General features: G+C 41.0%; 1 protein-coding gene across 1 annotated transcript in view; it reads right to left on the bottom strand.

The window, feature by feature from the left end:
* Window positions 1–11,149, bottom strand: part of bmp7b (bone morphogenetic protein 7b) — a 42,981-nt gene extending 31,832 nt beyond the window's left edge. Inside the window, exon 1 of the mRNA XM_012871398.3 lies at window positions 10,433–11,149. Within this exon, the coding sequence (XP_012726852.1) occupies window positions 10,433–10,832 (400 nt within the window). The 5' untranslated portion in view covers window positions 10,833–11,149. The remainder of the gene's footprint in view (window positions 1–10,432) is intronic.
* Window positions 11,150–24,397: the final 13,248 nt, after the last annotated feature.

Raw genomic sequence — 24,397 nt, 5'->3', positions numbered from 1 at the left:
AACAAAAACAAACTTGCAGATAGGATCATCGGTCTGAACTTCCCTCCATTGCGGCCTCGTGGAGGTCTAGGGAAAGGAATATTGCAGCTAACATCCCTGCAGGTCCCACACACCCTGCTCAACTGTTTAGACTTTAACCCTAAAGAGCACTCTTTGCAAAAAACAGCCCATATCCAGAATTAGTCTGTGCATAGTGGCTCTTGATGCGATGACTCCAGCCTCCGTCCACTTATGAGGCACCAAATTCTTGAATGGATTTTGCTTTGCAATCCTCTCAAGGCTGAGGTTATCCCTGCTGCTGTTGCACCTTTCACTATCACACTTTTTCCTTCCACTCAACATTCTATGAAAATGTTTGGATTAAGCACTGTGAACAATCAGCTTCTTTACCAATGACCTTTTTTCACATTTCATAACGTGAAATGAATCTATATGATGTATGAGTTTCACTTTATGAAATAAGTTACACAAAATATGTAACTTTTTCACAATATTCAAACATGTTGAGATGTTCCTGGAACTTATAAACACTGATATTTTCCCAATCTCTGCTGAAGAAAGGCTTCTACACAAAATGATGCAGACACCACCACCGTGTCTTACAGCCTTGGTTGTATGGTTAGAGTGATGTTGGTTCTCTATCAAACTTCCTTTTTGTGTAGGTCAAAAGGTTTAATTTCAGGCTCATCTGAGAAGTGAACTTTTTCTACATGTTTGCTGCACACAGATTGTGAAAAACTCCATATACCAAATTCTTCAGAGTTCACTTTAACAATGGTTTTCTTCTTGCCATTTTTTCATGAAGCCCAGATTGACTAATAACTGTCCCATCAACAGATTTTCCCTCTTGTGCTATGGATCTCCCGGGCCTTAGATGCAGCAGTTTATACTGAGAATAAATGAATTAAGTCTTTTTATTAATGAGATTACATCTGAAGGCAATGAGTAAGGAAAATTGAACAGAAATGTATGTTACATTTTTTTTTATGTTTTATATGTATACTTTTCTTCTTACTTCAGGATTACTTTGCATGGGTCTATCACATAAAGTTCCACTAAAACATATTGTATTTCTTGTATATAATACAAGGTTCTGAAAAGTTCAGTGAATTCTTTTTAAGGCATTTTAAAGCCATCAAATAATTCCTTCCCTTGGTATTTCCTCTTTTTCTAGCCTTCATCTACCGTTCCCAATTCATTCCTGCTCTCCCCTTTGCCCTACCAGTGCCCCAGTACCAAGCATAAGACGTTATATTTGTTTTTGCAGCAGTGGAGCTATTGGTCCCAGGATCTCTGGCTGTGCTCTGGCCTACATCTGCCCTCTGAGCTTCACTGCTTGGTACCCACCGTCAGAGGAGTGCAGGGGAGTCTCAGATGCTGCTGTTCTCTGATAAGGCCTGGCCAAAGTAACCCAGATGCTAAAACAAAAGTGGCCACGTGGGTGCACATATTTATTCAGATGTTGTGTGCATTGTCTTCCCTAATTTTTTTTCCACAAGTAATTATGGAGCCAAAGTACAGTCGTTGCTGTGAGATGCTGGGTCTACAGTCGAGAGAAAATCAAGATTTAGGAAAATAGAGTGAGCTCAATAGAAAAAACTCAGATGAGCCCCGCATTCCTGGCAGGAAAGCAGGTCATTCCATCATTGAAGCGGAGCAAGAACGCCCGCTGCTTTGTACATCTGGGCTTTTTGACCACTGGCCATAATATCAAGTCCCACCCGCAGTGTGTTTCATCATCTCTCCCAGCAAGTGCCTTAACTTGGCAAAGCAGACAGGGGCTGTGCCTGACCAGATGTCATTCTGGGTTGCCTGGGTTCAACAGGTGAGTCTGCAAGGTCGTAAATACACAAATAAAATTGTTATGCTTCTGGAGAGCCTGCTATGTACGCTTTAAAGATAACTGAGACTCATGAAAACTGAGATTCTTTTTATTGTGTTTTTGATATTCATAGTGCATTACTTAAGTATTCATACTGCTTAAGTTATTATCATGTTACAACTACAACCCGAAGATGTTTTATTGGGATTTTATGTGATGGACCAGTTCAAAATGGTGCATAATTGTGAAGTTTAAGGAAAATGATTCATAGTTTTCTAGTTAATATTGTAAATAAAAATCTGAAAAGTGTTATATTGTGTGCATTTGTATTCAGCCAACTTTACTCTGATACACTTAAATAAAATCCAGAGCATCTAAAACTGCCATTGCTTTCAGAAGCCACATAATTAGTAAATAGAATCCGCCTCTAGATAATTTATTCTGAGCATAAATACATCTGTTCTGTAAAGGCCTAAGAGATTTTTTGGTGAACATTAGAGAACAAACAGCATCATGAAGACCAAGGACCACAGCAGACAGCTCAGGGATTAAGTGTAACGCGAGCATTGCTTGTATAGTAAATCAGTGATCTAACTGAGAGCCTCTAGAATTGACCAGACTTCTGGATAGCAGTCGAAACCTATTCAAAATAACCGAGTAAGAGTCCAGTCGCCTTCAATTTAAGCCTGTTGTAGGCAGGGCTAAAGGTTTGGAGACGTTTAAAGCACGGTTAAGTTATGAAACAACACAAGCCTTGAGTAGAGACATTCAGTGAGATCACTGACCACTGTTCAAGCCATCATTCAAAAATGGAAAGTGTATGACACATTTGCAAAACTAACAGGACATGGCCATTCAGCGCATTATTCAGATAAGCAGCCATTAGGCTCATGATGACTCTTGAGGAGCTGCATAGATCCACGGCTCAGGTAGAAGAAACTGTTGACAGCACAACTATTAGTTACGCAACGAACCGTGTCTTAATGGAAGAGTAGCAAGAAGAAAGCCATCATTGAAAGAAAGTAATCTGAAGTCTTGTTTAAAGTTTGCAACAAAGCACATTTGTATTGTTGCAAAAAATACAACAACAATAAGGGAGGGAGGCCTATCTTCAGTAGAGCAGGCATGGCGAAGCTGGGCAGAGTTGATATGAAGATGGCCCATGGAGCTTAATGCAGGGCAATCATGGAAGAAAAGCGGGTAAAAGCTGCAGAAGACTTGAGAGAGGGATGGAGCTTCACCTTAAGCTGGACAATGACACCAAACATACAGCCAAAGCTTCAATGGAATGGATTAGTTCAGAGTTTATTCATGTGTTAGAATGTCCCAGGCAAAATCCAAGCCTAAATCTCAGTGAGAATTTATGGAAAGTCTTCAAAAATTGTGGTTGGCACATTATATACATTATATATATTTATGTTATACACATCCGATCTGAATCAGCTAAATCTATTTTGCAAAGAAGAATAGGCACATTTTTTAGTGTCTGGATACACAAATTTGACAGAAGAAAAACTTATAATCGAGACATAGCCAAAGAACTTGCAGCTGTGTATCCACAACAGACCTTAAAGCATTAAATCAAACCCTGTATGAGTAACTAACTGACAGGAAGATCGAGCTGTATGTACCAGCTGCAGCGTTTCTCTATTTCTGCACACTCCCTGTCCAGCAGCAATAAAAAACATGCCTTCAATAACACTAATTAGCTACAGAGATGTTGCTTTTGGCAACAAAAATTGAGCGCGCATTTCTCTACACTTGTATGCAAGCATGCACATACATGTGTTTTTCGACTCCCCTGGGAGAACACACACAAGTGAGTACATAAATCTGGAAGAGGACGAAAGGCAAACAAACAGTGTCAAGGACAGGTTCCATGCGCAGAGTTTAAAGACGTGGCCTTCAGTGCAGATTTCATCGGCCTTGCCTTTTCTTTTTTTTTCCCTCAGTTGTCCACATGTGATGTTTTTGGGTTAGAGATGGAAAGACAATGATGAACACATTTGTCATCTTTTAAACAAGCTGACAACAATCGATAAAATGATTCGAGGGAGACAAAAAAATATAGTTGCAAGAGGTTCTGGGAAAAAAAGACACAACAGTTCAGAAAAAGTCTGTGTGTGTGTGTGTGTGTGTGTGAGAGAGAGAGAGAGAGAGAGAGAGAGAGAGAGAGAGAGAGAGAGAGAGAGAGAGAGAGCTTGTGTATGTGAGAAGAGAGGTGGGGAGGAGTGGAAAAACATACAAAAGAACTCGAGAAAGCGTTGAAATGTTTTATGTCTGGAAGCACAGGAGGTGTAAACCTCTAGAGGTGAAGGCTAGAGCAGAAGGTTGGAGACTAAACACCACAGAACACTGCAGGGACCATATGATAACTAGCTAATTAAAACTCAGAGGCCCCGACCGGCAATCAATACGGCCCGTTCAGGAGGATGGGCAGGGGGAATTTGGTGTCCGATTGTCCTGTGTGTGAAAACAGCCAGGAAACCGGGCCAGACCATGGCGGTGGAGGGTGAGTCGAGGGGACTTGTTGGACTCTGAAAAGATAAAGTTTCTCCGCACAGCTGCTTTGGCCTTCAGACAGAGAGAAACATCTGTATTAACCTCAGCACCACAGGCAGCACACTGTGCAGAGGAATGTGGGGAGCAACAGAGAAAAGGGTGGGGAGAGGAGGAAGGAGAGATATGAGCATGTTGTTAAAAAGTATATTGAAGCTCGTCACTAAAGGAAAAAAAAAAAGATTAAACAGACCCTGATTAGCTGTGAAACCAGAGTCGTGTGCCTCTGGTGTGATTATAGCTCGACACAGTTGCTTCTGAGTTTGTGGTAGGAGGGTGAGCTGGTGACACAGTTCTGTCTGAAAGCCAAAACCTATAAATATCTAAACTAATTTACCAGTTTGACATTTCTTCCCTTATCTGCTCTTCATGATGTTGTTATAAAGTCACAGAACAAAGCAGAAAGCACTGGAAGAAAACTGTTTGGCTGCTGGGATGTAAGGGGGGGGGGGGGGGGGGAACTGCCCTCCCATGCAGTACCCGATGAGGTCTCAAAGGTAACAAAGAAACCTAAGAGTGGCGACACAGAGATGCTAAGCAGAACCTCTCCCTCCTCTGGCCACTTCTCTTGCACATAACAGTGACCTTAGCATGGCTCGGTTTCCATGAAGCTGAAATCTACAACATGATAACTTTGAGACAACATGCAATAGTGGTGCAATGAGAGTGGAAAAATTCAAGAGGAGCTTTGTTTGTTTACTGTTTTTCAACCTGGGAGATGAATCCCATCTGGGGCCGATTAACAGCAGCAGAACACTAAACAATTAAAATGCTCCCTAGTAGCACATGTTTTCCAGTGGCTTGATATTTGTTAGCGTTTTTTACATGCTTTTCCTCTACAGCAGCGACAGCAGTCTCAGTCCAGACTGGTTAATATCTCGCGGGCTTTTTCCCCATTTTGAAACATGAACTTGAGCTTCAATGAAATGCAATGTTATGAAAATGATTTCATGGTTTCATTTTTATTTGTATTTTAAAAGGGAGATGTGGATTTGGATTTCACGCCTTTAACTCTAAACTTCAGAGGAAAAAATTAAAACAGAAAAGCACCTGATATTGAATCCACCATCCACCAGCAGGACAAATCCAGCTGTTCTGTAAAGGCCTCGGTGGTTTGTCAGTGAAAATTAGAGCACACAAAAAGCATCATGAAGACCAAGGAACACATCATACTGTTCAGCGATAAAGTTATAAAGAAGTAAAAACACAGGTTTAAGCTATAAAACAATATCCCAGGCTTTTAACATCTCAGAGTAGAGTTTGGTCCATCACAAACCTACCATGACATGAATATCCACCTAAACTGACAGACGAGCCATGGAAACATTAATCAGAGAAGCAGCTCTGAGACTCATGGTAACGCCGAAGGGACTGCAGAGATCTACAGTCCCAGTGTCAGAGGACAATTATTAGCAACGCACACTAAAGATCTAACCTATATGGAAGAATGGCAAGAAGAAAGCGGTCCTTGAAAGGACTCATCAAGAAGTCAAATTTGCAGTTTTCCTCCAGCCATGTAGGAGACACCGCAAACATGTGGAATATGAGATACTCTGGTTAGATATGAGCAACATTTATCTTTTTGATGTACATGCACAATGCCTTCAATGGCTAAAAATTAACAATGCACATCGCTCTGAACACACCGGCTCTACTGTTAAGCAGGGTGGTAGTAGCATTATGCTGTTGGGACACTTTTATTTTCAGCAGAGACAGGAAAACTGGTTCATGTTGATGGGTGGAAGGATGGAGCCAAACACAAACCAAAACCTGAGAAAAAGGAATACCTTTTAGAGGCTCCAAAAGATTTGAGAAAGGGGGCAGATGTTCACCTCCCAGGAAGTCAGCGGACCTAAACATTCAGCCGAGCTACAGAGATGAATGTAGATCAAAGCATATCCATATGTTAGATTCAAGCCCACATCTAAATTGAATTGAGAATCTCTGACAAGACTTGAAAGCAGATGTTCACAGATACTCTCCTCTTAATCTGGTTGAACTTGAGCTATTTCTGCAAACAAGAATGGGGAAGGGGTGTATACAAAGGCATGCCACTCTTTTAAAATATTTATTTTACTATTACTAGACCCTACTTTGTGTTGATCTATCACATTAACTAGCAAAATGCATTGAAAGTTTGTGGTGGTAGCAAGAGAGGGGGTGTAGATAACTGTACAAACCCACATATAAAATATAATGCAGATATATTAGTTAAGGTCCTAAATACAACATTGAGGCAATGCATAATTTTAATACTTAACATGGATAGAAATGCAATCTATCATTAACTAAACAGACTAGGTCAGTGTAGTATAGTTTAATCTTTTTTCTAAACTACATATAGGCAGCACAAGATTAAATCAATATACAAAAAAAGAGAGTGAATCCCAAATATATATATATATTTTAAATTTAACACAGCTGCTGTAAGCTGCGTGGGTCTGGAAATCCACTAACATGAGTGGCACCACCATTCCCATATTCAAATACATTATTTTGTGCTACAGTGGCTTTGCTATGAGGAGATCCAGTATCATAATTGTAATTTTAGGAAACATCAAAAACATAAAGGTTTCACTTTGGGTAAATCTAAGCCCAGGAACTTGAAGCGACATTTTGGATATTTCTCAATGTGTTAAATCACATCACTACTTTTTTCCTGTGGATATAATGAATACTGGGTGAAAAGTCTTGCCTTCATCGTTTGTCATATAAACAAGATAAAACTGGGACATCCCGGCTCTGCTGTACCTCTGATTCGCTGCGGGTTGTGTCATCCCAACTTTCGGTCACAGCTATAATCCATGTAGGGTTGCATGAGAAGAGGGAAAAACAAGGAAGCTGTGACTAACATACCTCATGATAGCATCGTACTGTAAATGATCTGATCCCCACTCCCTCCCTCACACACACACACTCACACACACACACACACACACACACTCGTGCAGGCACAGGTGATGAGTTTGTCGTTCTTTTAGTCATACATGCAAACAGCACACCTCCAATAACGACACTTTCCTCTAATTACGGAGGCCTAAATGGGTTTTTTTGTGTTGGGTTGAGTGTTTGTTTTTGTGCTAATAGGACGAGAAGGATCGGCACGAATGAGTTCAGCGTGAACTCAACTTTACAGGCTAAAGTTGAAGCCAACAGCCACGGAAGTCGCGGTTTGTTAAGGAGGAAATGCTTTAATGTACAGTGGCCGAGGGCTAATGCTGCCAGAGACCAAAGGCCACACCGTGAATAATCACTGCAGGTAGACAGAAAGTATCATGTTGTGTGGCCAGCTTCAGAGACTTGCATATTGTGCTAACTTCCACCATGATCGTGTCTGGCACACACCCAGTGCTGGGGTGACCTGTGTTTGCATGCAGCAGTGTGAATTCTGAATGCATGCTGTAAGTCATTTACACAGCTGGGCTTTTAAACTCCAGTGACTCAGTAAAGAGGACGTCCCTGGCCTGGGGTCTGTCCCAAAAAAACCACACACACCCTTGACTAGCTCCTCTGGACTCACAACAGAGCTCCAAACCAGCAAAAACAAAGAGCATTGACAAGGATTGGCTAAAAAAGATTGATACTAAGTCATTTAGTGACTCCATTTGTAATTCACTCTACAAACTGTATGGACTCGAACAAAGATAGGGGTTAATGTATGAAAAGGGGCTTTTGTTGTAAAGAGGGTGTAAGTCTGACTTATGTACATTGGCTTTGTAGATGCAGAGACGGGCGGCAGTTTGAGGGGTGTTTTTTAAATAAAAGCTGTGCCTTTTTAGCTCTCAGACATCCTAAATGAGAAAACAAAAGCCGCAGAGCACAAATGTGGAAACGAAGGAATTTAGAGAGGAAACAGTCAGTTTAATTGCCATCACTTTCTTCTCTCTCTCTATTTCTCTTTACTTTCGTCTCCTTGTCTCAAGTGAAAGGTGATGAAGCAATGAAGGATCTTGCACAAATGTTTGCAGATGAAAACACAAAATTCAGCAATGTCACCCTCTGATATTTGCGGAACGTCAACATAAATACTCTCTTTGTGTCTAAATGGGAGACATGAGCATGCGCCTTCAAGGCTCAACCTGACCAAAGGTCATTTGAAATGAGATTAACTACAAGATATAAAGACAGCAGTGGGACTTTCCTTCTGCAACTCTTTAACATATATCAAATAAATCTTTTTCCCCTTGCAGATGGAAGCCAACTTTCAGAAGCCCTGGAACTGAGCTATATCTTGTCTCTTCTGCTCAAAAGCCCTCCTCTACCCCTTAAGCCTGCTGCAGCCTTGGCTCTTGACTTTGTGAGTCTCTGTGGTCAAATCCATCTGTGCTGCAGCCCGTTGAAAATAGTCACAATACATCAGCTCCCACAGTAATTACACATTGCAGTGGAGGGAACCAGTGTCACCTCCCTCTTTCTTGCCAAGATGGTTAAACAAAGGTCTTTCCAGGATTGAATACAAGCAGAAATTTAAAAAAATCAATCATTATATATATATATATATATATATATATATATATATATATATATATATATATATATATATATATATATATATCAGACATCTGTGAGAAGGTGCTTTGGTCATTATGACCCGCATGTGTGGCCCCAATCTACAAAACTGACTACATATCGAGCTATCAACTTAAAGCGGGGGTCTACAACTCCAGTCATGGATTCCCTTTCTAACAACCCTGAATCAAGTAGCCAACTTCCCTTATCAGAATGTAATTCAGTTTTGCACAGTAAAGAACTGTGAGAACAGTGGAGATTGGATGCATTCAAAAGTTGCAGGTTAGTAGCTCTCCGGGACTGGAGCTGGAGACCCCAGCACGCATGATCTCCGCTGTGAAACATCACAGTGGCATCATCATGCTGTGGGGTCCTTTTCTTGAGCAGGGAGAGAAAAACTAGTGAGAGTTGATTGATAGATGGATGGAACAGGAGAAACCTGGAAGAAAACACATTAAAGGCTGCAGAACACCTGAGACTGGTGCAGAGGTTCAACTTGCAACAGGACGACCATAATCATACAGCCAGAGCTACAATAGAACACATATCAATGCACTATATCAAATGTTAGAAATGAATATCCAAAGCCCAGCTGTCCAATCAGGAATATGTGGTAAGACATAAACATCTGTGTTTATGGGTAACAATTTCAATCAGATGTTTCTAGATGACCAGCTGTAGTTTCACCTACAGGTGATACAACAAAGTATTGATCAAAGGGGTCGAAATACAAATGCATGTCAAATTTTTCTGATTTTAGTTGTAAAACATACAGAAAATCGGGTTAGAATTTCCTTCAACAATTAAGCACAATTGTGTGCTTCTCCATTCCAATTAAATAAATTTAAGTTGATGCATCTAACAGGGCAAGATGACTTAAGACGCTGTACATAAAAAGCAAATAACTGATGTGAAGTAGAAGCTACAACACTTCGAGGGCAAACAAAGGCGATTAAACTAAGCTGAAACCACAGCTGACTGGCAATTATTCCGATATCTTTGTTTCTAAAGGGATGTCTCCAGATTAGAGTCAAAGGAGGACCTGGTGGTGCACTTTGAACCCAGTCTTCTGTTGACTCATTCTTCAGATAAGGCCTGGCTGACATACTAGCTGCTGAGCTGCTCCCTCATCCGCAACTAAAGCACCTGAAAATTATAGTTTCTCTCAGCTGTTTAACAAAGGGGTGCAGTGGAATTTGACTCTCCTGGTATTAGCTGGGAAACTGTGCTTAGGTTTTATAAACACAGTTATTGTGTGTGTGTGTGTGTGTGTGTGTGTGTGTGTGTGTGTGTGTGTGTGTGTGTGTGTGTGTGTGTGTGTGTGTGTGTGTGTGTGTGTGTGTGCGTGCGTGCGCGCGCACAGGTGTTACAACAGAAGAGCTCATTAACCGCTTTTACAGATGATATGGCATGAAGAATTGCATAAATCCCATTATAAGTGAAACACAAAGACATTTTAAAAAAAGTTATTTGTTGTTGTTGCTTTTTTTTCTCATATGAGAAAAGAGAATGGGGAAGACTTGAAGAAATAAAAGAGCCTACCTAAATTCACAAAGCTCATGACCATGTCAGCGTCATTCAAGAAGTTGCTGTCTTGTAGGCTGGCAATCGGTGGGCCCTGGGTCGTGAAGATGGGTTTGTAAGGGTAAGAGTATCTAGTTTCGTCCCCATCCGTGGACATGGCGTTGTACAGGTCCAGCATGAACATCGGGGCAGCGTTGTGCTTCCCGTGGAGGTGAGGTCGCGGCCGGTGCGGCAGCCCCAGAATCGACAAGATCTCCCGCTGCATCTCCTTGCGCTCCTGGCTCTTCAGCCGGCGGTGGATAAAACTGGAGTGGAATTCATTGTCCAAAGTGAAGTTCGTAAAGGTTATATCCGCGAGCACGCAGTAGCTCCAGACCAAAAGCAAAACGGGCGTACGTCTGCCCAGAATATGTGCCATGGCGCTCCGTGTGCGTAATTGCGCCAAGATCGGTTCGCCGAAGCTCTGAAAAACGGATGGATAACTCTTAACACAAATTCAGCCCAGTAATCAATATCCAAAAATCACTTAAATGCCCTCATGTTGAGGGGAACCACTTCTAAGTGATGCATCAACTCAACGGAAATGTCATTTAATTGATCGCTTTTCTGGGTGGATTGAAATCGCGTGCGCCTCGGTCCTCATTCAAAACCTTGCGATCAAAAGTTAACTACTGCGGTGCAGCTTGCAACTGCGGAGAGGAGGCTGTAAGGAGTTGTAAGGAGGCGCTGTGCGCTGGGAGGAGTGCAAGAGGGACGAAAAGAGGGACAGAGAGGGCGCACATGCTCTGGCTCTCGGAAGGGAGAGCGAGTTTGGCTTTGTTGAAAGCTGTAAAACGGCTCCAGGCAACACGTGGGAAATACAAAACCATAAGACTGAAGATGGGATCTGTGTTATGATGCTGCAGAATAAATTGTTACATTCCTGTAATTCCTTTTGAAGGCGAGGGTTCACTAATAACGAATGAAAAACCAGTGATTTTTGTTTGCTAAGCCTGACTGTGTGGATGGAAAAACGCATATCATAGAAGAGAGTAATTATTTGAGTTTTGCCGGGGAATACTTCAACACCGTGGGAGCCGTTGCAACATGTAGTCACAGCCCTGCCTAATCTGCAGGTGCACTGTCTGAATACAAGGGGTCATGTGGGTCTGAGCCCAGGCTTTAAAGTCTGTTGTCCTTTGATGTGAAAAAGGCACAACAGCCAAGCCAGCCCCAAGGTATAAGCAAACTTTGCAGCTGCCTAGGGCCCACTGCTGGAAGGGGGGCGTCAAAATAATTCACACAGGAGGTTAACATGAGCACTGGGTGCACGAATACTATAGTAAGTCTCCATAGTTGGAAAGTCCAAATTTAACAGGTTATCCCATGTGGTAAATAATAATCTGAAGTGGCTGATGTCATTGCAAGGCAACATGTGTTTCTGGCCGATCATCCTATGTTACTGATTTGAGGCTGAATTATTTTCAGGGGAAAAACCATAAAAACCATAAAATAATAAAAAATTAAAAGTTAATGATGTTTATTTACCAAATCATTCTTTAAAATTGTATTTCCTATGATAATGTTTTATCTAACCGGAATTTGCATTGTGAACGGGTTGAACACATATCAAATGTCGTTCTAAATGAGTTAAGATAATTTAACCTCATTCCATATTCTTTAATATTAACTTTGGTTCTCTAACTTGGATTGGCAGTGGACCAGGATTCACTGAATCATTGTGATGATGGTTTTCAACTATTTTTATTTGTCCTTTTGGTTATTTTGTGTGTATATAGCTCCTTAGCGTCTTTAATCTTAATTTTGCTTAGTAGTATAGTTAAATTTCACTAGACTAGTAGAGAGGATTTGTTGATTGAAATATAGCATTAATTCAGAGAAACAGCATTCTGTAGTGGTGTTCTCTGGATGTTAATTTATTCTGTTGATAAATTCTTAAACTTGAAGAGAAGTTGTCTGTCATGATGCTTGGATGTTTGTGTTAATTAGTTAATCCCACTCACCTGTGTTGAGCAGTTTCCTTTGATTTCCAGTTGTGTTTAGTTACATTGGTTTTTGCTCCAACTTCGTTGCATCGTCTGTTTTCAATTCCTGTTTCCAAATTTTGTGTGATTCATTACCATTAAATATTATTATTTTTAGCATGCACCTGCCGTCGTCTTGCTGCTGCTTTGGTCCTGCACCTCAAACCCTGATATAGTCACTCATTTATTCCACATGTGTGCAGAGTTTGCTGTTAAAAGAATGCTAGTGCTCGAATCACTGTTTGGGCTGATAGTCACTGGACAATACCTAACAGACCAAGATTTCTTTATTGTACATTAAATAACTTAAAACACGTAGTTCAGTATCTAGAAAGTCTCATCATTTAAAACTTAGTGAAAGCTGGAGATTTAAAGTGCTTTTTTAGCTTTTCTGATGGTTTGTATCTTACAGCTGTACAATCTCTATTTACAATAATTTCCCTTTAGTATTTGATTGTATAAAATGGATGGAATGTAGTAGCCATATGTATTAGTTACCTAAACAACACAAATGTCACGCCTCTTTTTAATTGCAACTAAAACAAATTTATCCGGCGTGGGACCTCAATGTCTGATCCTTGCCTGGACTTCAAAGCCGAACTAAAAATGCAAGGCTCTCGTCTGTTCGGTCAGAGTGACACAAACTTTTGCAAATTTTGGCCACAGCTGTGAGCTCCAGAGAAAGTGAAAGGATTTTTAAATAACCACAGATGGACTCCTTTGGACAGCAATCGCTGTTCTGAGAAAACACTTGTCAAAGGTCTGCAGTGAAGAAGTTTTATGGCTCCCATCTGCCAGGTGATGTTTATGACATTAAAGTTAGACTGTAATAACACAGTAAGGGCAGCTCTCCAACATCTTAAACTTTGATTGCAAACATAGAAAGGAATCAAAGGAGACAGAGGGTTTTTAGGATCTTTTTTAGAATGACGCGTCTTGTAATGCATTCAATTCATTCTTTTCAACACCCAACTTCCGGGTATTTTATAGGGAATTTATATGATAGACCACCACAAAATAGAGAGCAATTGTGAAGCAGAAGGAAATTGATCTTATAAGTTCTTTACAAATAAAAACCTGGAATGCTTGATGTACATCAGTGCTGAACTCACAGTACTGACTTTGTTGAACCACTTTTTGCTGCAGCTGTAAGTTTTTTTAGGGTATGCCTCCAGCTCTGAACATCCAGAGATGGATTTTTTTTCTCCTCCTTGTTTGACCAGAGAGCATCTGTAAACAGCGATTTGCATGTCTTACCGCAGGTTATGAACTTTGACAAGGCAGTTCTAACACATGAAAATGCTTAAAACATACACATTTCATTGTAGTTCTTCCTGTGTGTTCAAGGTTGTGGTTCTGGAGTAAGGATTAACTTCCTCCCCTGTCTGAAGTCTTTTGCAGCCGCTAAGGGATATTCTTCCAGGGACACATATTTACCCCCTCCATCTTCCCAAGAGCTCTGAAAAGCTTCCCTGTTTCTGCTAAAGAATAACATTCCTACAACATGATGTTGTCTGCTTGATGTCACAGGTAGTTTTACTCCTAGTCACATTGTTAATGCCGGTTCAGTTTTAGTTTCATCTGACTGGAGCTCCTTCTGCCATTCTTAAACTAGGTGAGATTTATTTAGGGCACAACTAATGGTTGTCCAGCCAACAGATCTCCCACCAGAGGTGTGGATTTCTGCAGCTCTTCCATGGTTACCGTAGGCCTTTTGATTGCTTCTCCCGTTAATGCTCTCACCTTGCCTGGCCTTTTGGCTTAAGTGGATGACCATTTCTTGGTGGCTTCACCATTGTGCCATACTCCCTCCTTTAAACTTCTCCAAAACTTTCTCCCTCACCTTTCTGCTGTGTTCCTTGGTCTTCATGATGCTGTTCGTTCACTGATGTTCTCTAACTAATCTCCAGGGCATTTATAAATTAGCTTCATTTGTACTGAAGATAAAGTGCACACAGGTGGGCTCTATTTACTAAGACGCGTGTATTTCTATTTGTAAAAAAAAAAAAAAAAAGGAAAAAAAAGTTATTTTTAATGCAATCCATTTATAAAATAACCCAGAAATACATTGAATCTTGTGTTGACACAATGTAAAAACATTTAAAGGGTATGAACTGTAATGCCGTGTGACTCACATTCCTGCCCCTCTAATGTGGTTGTTCTTGTCTTTAAAAGCGCTCCTTCTCTGCTTTTTCCAATGACACTGTTTAAAGCATTACACATCGTGCCACTTCTTCTTCTGCACACCACATCTTCCATTTGATTTTACAAGGCCTCTTAGTAGTAGTGACTTGTAAACATTTCTATCCGGTGCTCAGACAGATCCAGCTAATGGCTGCAGGTGTTTACAATACAGCAGCGTCTGACTGGGAACCTAAAAAGGTCTTGCATAAAAGTCCACATCTTCCACTCTCCATCGCTTCCGTTCCCTTTTCTCCAAGCGTGTGATTCTTCTGCTTTATTTCCTGTGCCGTATGGTTGTTGAGGTCAAATCCGCTCCAATATCTCATCAGTTTGTGCCCAGTGAGGGGCAGACAATCCTGGACAGCACAAAAGGAACAGACCCCCTTTTGTTTAGTCCTTCGTGAGCCCGGTGACAGTCCCTGTAAACAGTGGGCACAAGCTGAGGCCAACCAGGGTGAGCTGCACTGAGGGGCCTTTGACAAGGGGAATTAAAGCAGAAAGGCAGAACAAACTGTGTTTGAAATCTGTCACCGAAACACATTGGATAAAGCTTTTGGAAGAAAGGCCATGATTTTTCTCAAGTAAGTCACACTGAGTGAAGCAGCCAAGATTAACAGGAATACACAGTGATGTCAGGGCCAGCACCTTAATGCGATTAAATGAGTTAGTAAAAAAGAAAAAAAAAGGGAACCTAAAAGTTCAGCTACAGTGATAAATCTAAGGAGACCCTTTCAGGACAAGCTGCTAAGCATTTAGAAAAACTGCTGGGTCATTTCTTCAACCTAAATGCTGGTTGCAATCTGCTGGGAAGAGACATTGGGCGGTTTTAGCCCCCTATTAGGTCAGAAGGGGTTGACCTGGTTTGTTGGAATTGACAAGAGCCTTGAATTTATCCTTATAACTATTAATAAACTGCTATTCTCAGCCATATAAGGACGTATTTTAGACTTCTACACAAAAGACCTCAAATTTCCTTGAAAGCATGACAATGGAAAATAAAAGTATTCGTTTCTGTTTTGATGAGACTTCTATGAAACTCTTCCTCATGATCAAATAACAACTGTGAAGATTGTAAATATATATCATATAATAATGTTACAGTCCTTAAGTTCTGCTGATCACTTTAGCTCATTCTAAAAAAAAAAAACTAACATGATCTGTTGGACTTTGGTTTTCTATGTTGTGGTCTTTCATTGGTTCAGTATTTTTAGTGGAGTTCTGTGTTTTGTTTCATTATTCATCGTTGTCTCAGTTTTCTCCCTTGATCCCGTCTGTGTTAATTGTGATTTCTGCTCAGCCTCGCTCAGTTGCTCTTGTTCATTATCTCCCATAGCTGTTACCCATCAGTTAGTCACACCCCTCCTCCTTACTCCACCATCACATCAACAGTTATTTATACCTCAGGTTTGTAGTGAGTCATGGTTGGTTTATCCTGTTTCCGTAATCACACCCTTCAGGTTTGTATCCAGTTTTGCTTCTTTGTGTTTCGCCTTTTGTCCCTAGTTTCCTAGATGTAATGTCTTCATTAACTTATTTCCTTTAAACATGATCTTGCCTGTACCCTCCCGTTGTTTGGGTCCACCACCAAACCATGACATGACAAAACCATGTTTGTTTACCTAAAATGACAATCGAGCCTTTTAGCTGGTCAGAAGTAAGCAGAGGAAAGTGCTAGCTATTGTTCAGCAATTCCAGTTTGAGGATATAATTGGTCATACAGTCGATACAGACAGGTGACTGTCAATATAGAATTAAATGTTGAGTTTAAACGATGTTATCTAGATGTGCATGTCAATGAAGGCTTGTTAGACATTGTGAGGTTGGCACATTTGATCAGTAATAACATCCTGGATTCAAATCCTGCCTGTTATCTTGCTCCTTTCACGTAGTGTTACTTGGCTACGATAAATCGTTCTTAATTTGTTGCCATGTTCTGAGTATACCACAATTATTGCCCACTGACTGTTTCAAATTGGTCCCCATCCACTGGATGGTTTTTGAAGATAGATCAGACATTTTAACCCAGCCTTCTTTGTTAAAGTGAATTGGCATCGGCCAATTTAAGCTATTTTTGGCAGGAAACCCTAACCCTGTATGGTGGATCAAAATGTATAACCCAATCCTATGGTATCAAATCAACACAGGCCTGGATTTAACCTAGGACTTGGTTTGCAGAAGAAATAACTTTTTTAACCCACCAGTTTTAAAGGTGTAGCAGACATCTGAAAGGGCTGTGCTTTTAGAGTTTATAACTTAGATCACAAGATTCTCATGCCTATCATCACCTGCTTTTACTTATTTTGTCTTTTTTTTTTTTTTAAATCAAACTCAAAATCAGTATTTCGCCGAAAGCACTTCAGCTGTACTGTAACATTTCTCTCTGTCATCTAAGGCAGTGTGAACAACCACTCCCGTCTGCCCTCCAACAAGTTGGAGCAGGATACAAAGCGCCAAAGAAAGACCACACAGAAGTGCATTAAAACATCCCCTGAATACTCTTTAACACTCGTGTAAAGTTGTCATCTGTTTATCACATTGTTCAATGTGTTTATTTCTTCCTATCTTTTGTCACGGCCCAAGGGCATTGCGAGAGCTGGTGCTCCTCCTGTCTGCTTGGTTAACTCTGTTTAGGAGCTCAAAGCATGTGGTCAGAGGTCACATTAATATTTATTTCATGTGTTGCCTCGGAGAGCAGCAGGCAATAGTCCTTTGAAGATCTGTGGATGCAGAGAGGCGGATGAGGTTTTGGGAAGTGGGTCTGTCGAGTAAATCTTTCTTTAAAAAAAAAAAATGTCTTAATAGGTTGCAATGTGGGGTCGGCTGCAAGGACATGATATGGTGGAGGCACATGTTCTTTTTTTTCCCCTCTCCACCCAGTTGGATCTGCCTGTCTGGTCCTCCTGGTTTTTGGCCCAACCCCAATGTGTGCAGTGCAAAAGCTGATGGCCTGTTAAAACAGCCTAACCAGGTGGAGCTGAGCTATTGCAAATGTTCCCCTTCTGGTGTCTCGCACTTTCAGGGGCCTCATGAACATGTGAGGTGCAGCTGTGAGACAAGCAGAGAGAAAAAAGAACAAGAGAGTGGGTGGGTATGAGAAGCAGCTTTGAAATAGTTCACTTCAGGAAGTACATTTAGCATTTGGGAATGATTGCATTTATGCTTTAAAGCCCAATATATGATATATTAGTCTTCAATTATTTATAACACAATTATATAGGTATAGTATCACTTGGATTTGTAATATTTTGTATTATAATTGGTATAAACTGAGTTTATGATCATGTATGTACCATTGTATAACTCTCAACTTAAAGGATATGGATTTTTTTTTTTAGTTTAATAGACATAGTTTAAAAAACATAACTTATAAGTATTTGGATTATATACCTAAAGAAATGAAGTATGGCAGCTCTCAGATACAGTTACATCACAGATTATTTTGTAAAATATTTATTAACATTCAAGACAATTTTTGTTCTGTTGATTAATTTAAAGTCCATCCATTCATCCAATGTTTATACTTGCTTATCCACGCAAGTTTTGGGTGGTGCCTATGTCCAACAGTCACTGGGTAAGAGGTGGGTCGCCACTCCATCACAGGCCAACTCAGAGACACACTGGACAAACGACCATGCACGCACACATTCACATCAAAATGCAATTTAGAGAGACCAATTAACTTAACAGTCCTGTTTTTGGACTGTGGGAGGAAGCGAGAGTAACTGGAGAGAAAACCCACGCATGCACAGGGAGAACATGCAACTTCCATGCAGAAAGAGATCAGACCAGGGTTCAAACTCAGGACTTGTTTCGTTTTTCGCTGCACTCAGCTCCAACTCATCTGCGGCATCACAACACCTATGTCAGGATGCTATTCATGGATTTCAGCTCAGCCTTCAACACCGTGCTCCCGGACATGCCGGCTCTGAAGCTCCACAACCTTGGATTATCCACACTGCTCTGTTCCTGGATCAGTGACTTCCTCACCAACAGGACCCAGGTGGTGAGGATAGGGAAACAAACATCTGCTCCACTGATCCACAACACAGGAACGCCACAGGGTTGTGTCCTCAGCCCTGCTCTCTTCACCCTCTTCATCCAGGACTGTTCTGCTGTCCACCCCACAAACACAGTGGTGAGGTTTGCTAAAAAACGTTTGCATCGCTACTGTGTTTCAGCATAACTGCCTGGTATGGGAGCTGCACAGAGAGGAAGGACCTTGCACGGGTGGTGAGGACAGGACAGGGGTTGTGGGGTGCCGTCTGCATGAACTGGACTCACTTTATGCTGCAGGAGCTAGGGAAGGGCCAGACATATTGCCACTAATCCCACCCACCCTGGCAAAGCACTGTTTGCCCCACTTCCCTCAGGGAAAAGTTTCAGGAACATTATATCCAAAACTATGAGACTCAAAAACAGCTTCTTTGCACAAGCTGTCAAGGCTATGACCCCCTGCTCAGGAGACTGAGTCTGTTACGCGTCACAATAACACTACTGTGAATGCATATTTGCACACTCTAACTTATCAGGAACATTTCACTGCACAGTTCGGTATATAAAGCTTTAAGTTTACTACACAGAATTTACTGCAGGCATGATTGTATAATCAAAGATGCTTTGAGTGATTAATTCATGCAACACAGTAATTCATATTGTTCAAAATGGACTGACTTTCAGAACTCGGTACGAGTTTTAGCAGATCCTAAAGACTATTTTGCGGGCTTCTCAGGAAGTTTGTCTGCCCAGTGTAGCTAACTGACTGACTTCATCTCTATATATAAAAAAAAAATTAGAAATAAAAAAGTATTTCTATGTCTGTTGGGTCTACCTGTATATATTGTTTGTGTTTGTTTAAAAAAATATCAACACATTAACATGCAGTGACAATAAAAGGTTTTTGATTCTTGCTGCAAGGCATCAGTGCTACCAACTGAGCCATGCTGCAGGATTTTATAGTTTACATTCTGTAACTAAATTCCCTACCTCCTTGTTGAATCATGAATAAATTCGACTAACCACTTTTATTCTTAAACAGCTGAGTTCAATTTCAATTGCCAAGCCAGATTACTGTCAGACCTGTAGAATTTGGAAATCAATTTAACGCAACTTTCTGACAACAAGATGTAGGCTAAAATAACTCAAAAGGTAACACATAATGCCTCAGTCTAAAGAAATACAAGAACAATTGGGAAACAAATGTTGCGTTCCATTTGTCTTTTGAAGACAGAACCTAGAGCTGTGAATGACATCACACCCAAGATAACAGCGTTCCTGTTAACAAAGTCGGAGAAGTCGGGATTCCAATATGGCAATGGTCAGGAAAGTTGTTGTAGTACATCTTACGAACGGCATTTAAAGCTGTACTTTTCACATGCAAACAGCACTTTTAATTTATGTGGTTCAGAGTTGCAGCTGCTACATGTAACATTGAGTTTAGATGCACTCTTACAACTGTGTCTTGTAAAAAAAAAAAAAGAGATGTTTTCATCACAGTTTACTGTTGTTGATCCGAGGAGCTGCCATGTTGGATATGACAATTGGCCTTGAAAGATCTCTCAGACTTTCCGAGTGGGATGTTCCAGTTGATTCTTCTGACTCGAAAGTCAGAATTTCCAAATTACAAATGCAGCTGGAACACATAAAAAGTGATTGACATTGATCAGTCTGAAAAAAGGTAACAAAAACTATTTCTAAAACTTTGAAAGTGATTTTCCATGAGTGGAAAAACTATGGAGCACAAGTTCCCAGAAGTGGCCGACCTGCTAAAATTACAATTGACAACCCAGAATGGCATCGAAAGCACTGCGGGTCTCACTGGCTTCAGTTAATGTCAGAGTTCAAGATTCAAACATGTGAAAGCAACTGGGCAAAAATGGGATGCTAGGAGGAGTTTTGCAGCAAAAACCACTGCTGCCCTAAAATAAAATAAAGGCCCATCCTAGAATTACATCTTAATGATCCCCAAGATGTTTAATGTGTTTGTGTGTGTATATGTCTATGCATGTATTTGTGTGCGTATACATGCAACTGTATATGCATATGCATGCCTGTATACACACACACACACATATATACATATATATATATATATGTAGACTATACCTTCTCTCATTGTAATACGTCAATACGACACAAACCCAGAGTATTGCACATGTAAATATCTGCCAGGTTGTTCTGGCACTGCAAATAGTTGTGTTATACTTATCTATTCTTCAGTAATTCTTATACGACTTGCATTTGTATTGTGTATTCCATATTATGAATTTCTACATGATAAGGTACTATTGTGTAGTACCTTATCACCAAAGCAAAATCCTTGTATGTGTAAAACACTACTTGACAATAAAGCTCTTTTTGATTCTAATACTAAAATATTCTGTTAACTGTCAACAGAAGATAACTAAATGTTTTGGAAAGGCCACATCCTGTCAGGTCTAAAGTAAAACTAACACAGCATTTCAAGAAAAAAAACATTACATCTAAAGTCACACGTGGTGGTGGTAGTGTGGAAAGTCTGGGAATGCTTTGCTGATTCTGGACCTGGAGGATTGCTGTAATTGATAGAACCAGCTCTCCCAACCTGATCTTTAGCAGCAAATTCTGAATCATCATTTCAAGCAATCAGTTTGAGAGCTTAACCTCAAGCACATTTGTTTCATGCAGCGGGACACTTATCCAAGTCGTAGCATGTGAGGGCGCTGAATGGCTAAAAAAATCCAAAGCTGCAGTATTGGAGTGGCCTAGTTAAATTCTCGACTTGATTAAAAATTATAGTGTGACCTTAAACAGCAGAGGCTCAACCCTCTATCATGCTGAGTTTCTTATAATTGTGCAAAGAAGAGTGGGTCAACATTCTCCCACAGCCATGTAAAAGAATAATTGCCAGTTAGCACAATTTCTTGATGGCAGTAGCTTGTTGCCGGCTATTAGGTTTAGTGGGCAATTACTTGTCATCATTGGGTAAGATTGCAAATCTTTTTACCATTAAATGATTAAATCCTCATTTGAAAACTGCACTTCAGTTGTTTTTGAAGTAAAACACTGAATTTAAACAACTAAAAAGCAAAAACAGATGAAACCTGTATTGAGACTATTACGTGTTCAAAGTACCGTATCTTAAAACAGGAAATAAAAAGCGAAAGGCGCTGGCAACTGCTACCCCACACTAGTCTTCACATGAAGCCTATTTTATTAGTTTGGAATTGCCGTAACAAATGGGTTTCATCACATGTCAAAATGAGCTGTCGGGATTTTATGGTAAGAAATACAATATGGCGTCATTTGAAACGCTGCACCTTGCAGGACTCTTTGCCATCACTCACTACCTACTTTCGCCTGTATGAGGTATGTCCTGTCAGCTCTGTGTTTGCCTGCAACTGGATATGGCACTTGGGAACACCGGAGTAGCTTGGATCTGATATATAGCCCTCAGCAGTCAAGCCAGATCCATCAGTTATAGCTGCTGGTGCTGACAGTCAGAGATACCATTTTAGTTAAGCTTTCCCTTAATGCCGGGCTTATGGCGCTTATTCCATTGCAGGATGTTATCATTCAGGCACGCTGTCACTGGTGTCATCGGGTTTGACAGTGAGTTGGTCTGCTAACCCAGCCACATACTTTTCAGGATCCATTACCGAGGTGTCTGGGCCTGATAAAGGTTCCAGCCAGTTTAATGCAGCTCCAGGCTGTGGTCCCATTAAGATTCCTCTCAGTGTAGTGAGAGGCCATGCCCCCTTGACTCTTGCTCTCATCACTCCATAAGGCCATGTTGATTTGTCAGTCAGAATGGACACTGGGTGATCTGTTAGCTCCTCTTTTGGGGATAGTGGTCATTAAAGAGAGGGGAGGGGCGGGGGGATATAGCCAAAGTGACCAACGCTGATGAGAACCAGACAAATGGAGACCCAGAGGTGCACTGTGTGTGTTTGTGTGAGTGTTTGGACTGCGGGGCAATGGAGCAGGAGGTGGATGTGCGGAGCTATGTGGATTGTGAAAGGAGGGCAGCTCTGCTTTCTATTTGTGAGGATTAGGTTGACAGATCTGTATTTAGTTTCTATAGGCCTCTAGCTGCCGCTAATCCCCCTCACCTGCAAAGGGTGCCCCCCCCTGCCCCTCCCTCCACCTAGCCCTTTTCTTTCCTCTGACCCTGCAGCCCCCTACTTCCCCCTGAGTTCCCTCCTCTTGCCCAGCACAAACACTCATCCCGAGACATGCATATGACTCGTTGCACTCTGTCTCCTCAGGTTAGGGCCTCACACTCGACGCAAATCTCTCCCTGGCCAAAGGAACAGCGGGGGTCTCGGGGCTTTCTGAAAAAGATGAAAAAGGACTCTGGCAACATGCGGTCTTCCACATATTAAGATTTTTTTCTTTTTCAGCTTTAGCGAGGGGCTGCTCATCATCACTAAAAGATAGCAATTACAAAGAAATTAAGAGTGATTCCCACGGAAGCAGCCTGTCACAGCCACTCAGGGGAAAGGGCGACCTTCAGAAAGTAACTTTCGGAAATATTCAGGGTCAGGTCGAGGGTATGGACCCCTTCTTTTTTAGATCTCGTTGCACACAGAGCTCTGGCCGGGCCTTCGCACTGTGAAAGAAAGACAACAGTGCCACTGCAAACACACACACAGCATGCCTGCCAACAGCTCTACAAGCTGAAGACACTGGATAACCTAATATTCGACGGAGCACATTTTCATATTTTACCAATGAAGCAACGTAATTGCTAAATGACGCAAGGAAGAAACAGAAACAGATTTTTCAGGGGTTGTTGATTATACCAAACATGCATATGTTTACGGATGTCACTTTTTGTTAAAATCATTTCATTGTTTTGGTCTTTAAAAACAGCTGAAATTAGTCAACCGTACTGTAAACAGACCCCTTATCAAGAGGGGATTATAACATCTCATCAAGTGCTATAACGCATGCTGGCATGCTTTGTCAATGCATTTTCAAAATCATCCTTAAAAAATCCATTCCACATGTCCAAGAGGAAACAATATATATTCATATCCTTGTGGAGTCTTACCACAGCAAAACAAGCCCCCACCGACGTCCTTCCTAAAGCGCCGCAGAAACTCACGCAAACAGAAGGAGACACACGTTCAGTAGACACACCTTAGACAAGTAGCAGCAGGCTCGGATAGAACGTCTCATTACTGAGGCCCACAGAGGGTGCTAATGGGAATTTTTCCTAACACTAGCCAACGTTGGCTTATTACCTTAAACCACTACAGCCCACACACATTCTTGGAATGAAGGACAAAATGTGTAATAACATTCAGCTTTTAGAAAGAAAGAATCAAAACTACCAAACAGGCTGCATGATTTAAAATTCAAAGTGTGTATAAGAATGCTATTCAAAAGTATTCATGCACAAGAATCATGTTTACATTTTCCAAACACTTCAATGTGATTTAATGGAAGTATGTGATAATAAAGCAGCAGCTTTTTGCAATTACAACTACGTGTCACTGCTAGCGTAGCATATTGAGAGACCAAAGATTTTCTTTATTCTATTTTTTTTCAAATATCTCAACTCAGACAATTGGGTGGTACAGATTATCAATTCAATTTAGGTCTTGAACTTAAATGGGCCAGCAGAAGAATATGCTCTGACAGTGAACCCCTTGCCCCTTTCTTAAATCTTGTTTGGGTTTTTCTTTCGACAATGATCCACATCTGACTCTAATCATCTTCACATTCCTTTTAACCAGTTTCACTGTCCCTGGTGTGGTAAACGCACCAGCACAGCATGATTCTGCCACCACCA

The sequence above is a fragment of the Fundulus heteroclitus genome, chromosome 1, assembly GCF_011125445.2.
Source record: "Fundulus heteroclitus isolate FHET01 chromosome 1, MU-UCD_Fhet_4.1, whole genome shotgun sequence".
Classification (NCBI taxonomy): domain Eukaryota; kingdom Metazoa; phylum Chordata; class Actinopteri; order Cyprinodontiformes; family Fundulidae; genus Fundulus; species Fundulus heteroclitus.
The sequence above is the reverse complement of the archived record's forward strand: the minus strand, read 5'-3'. Positions and strand labels throughout refer to the sequence as shown.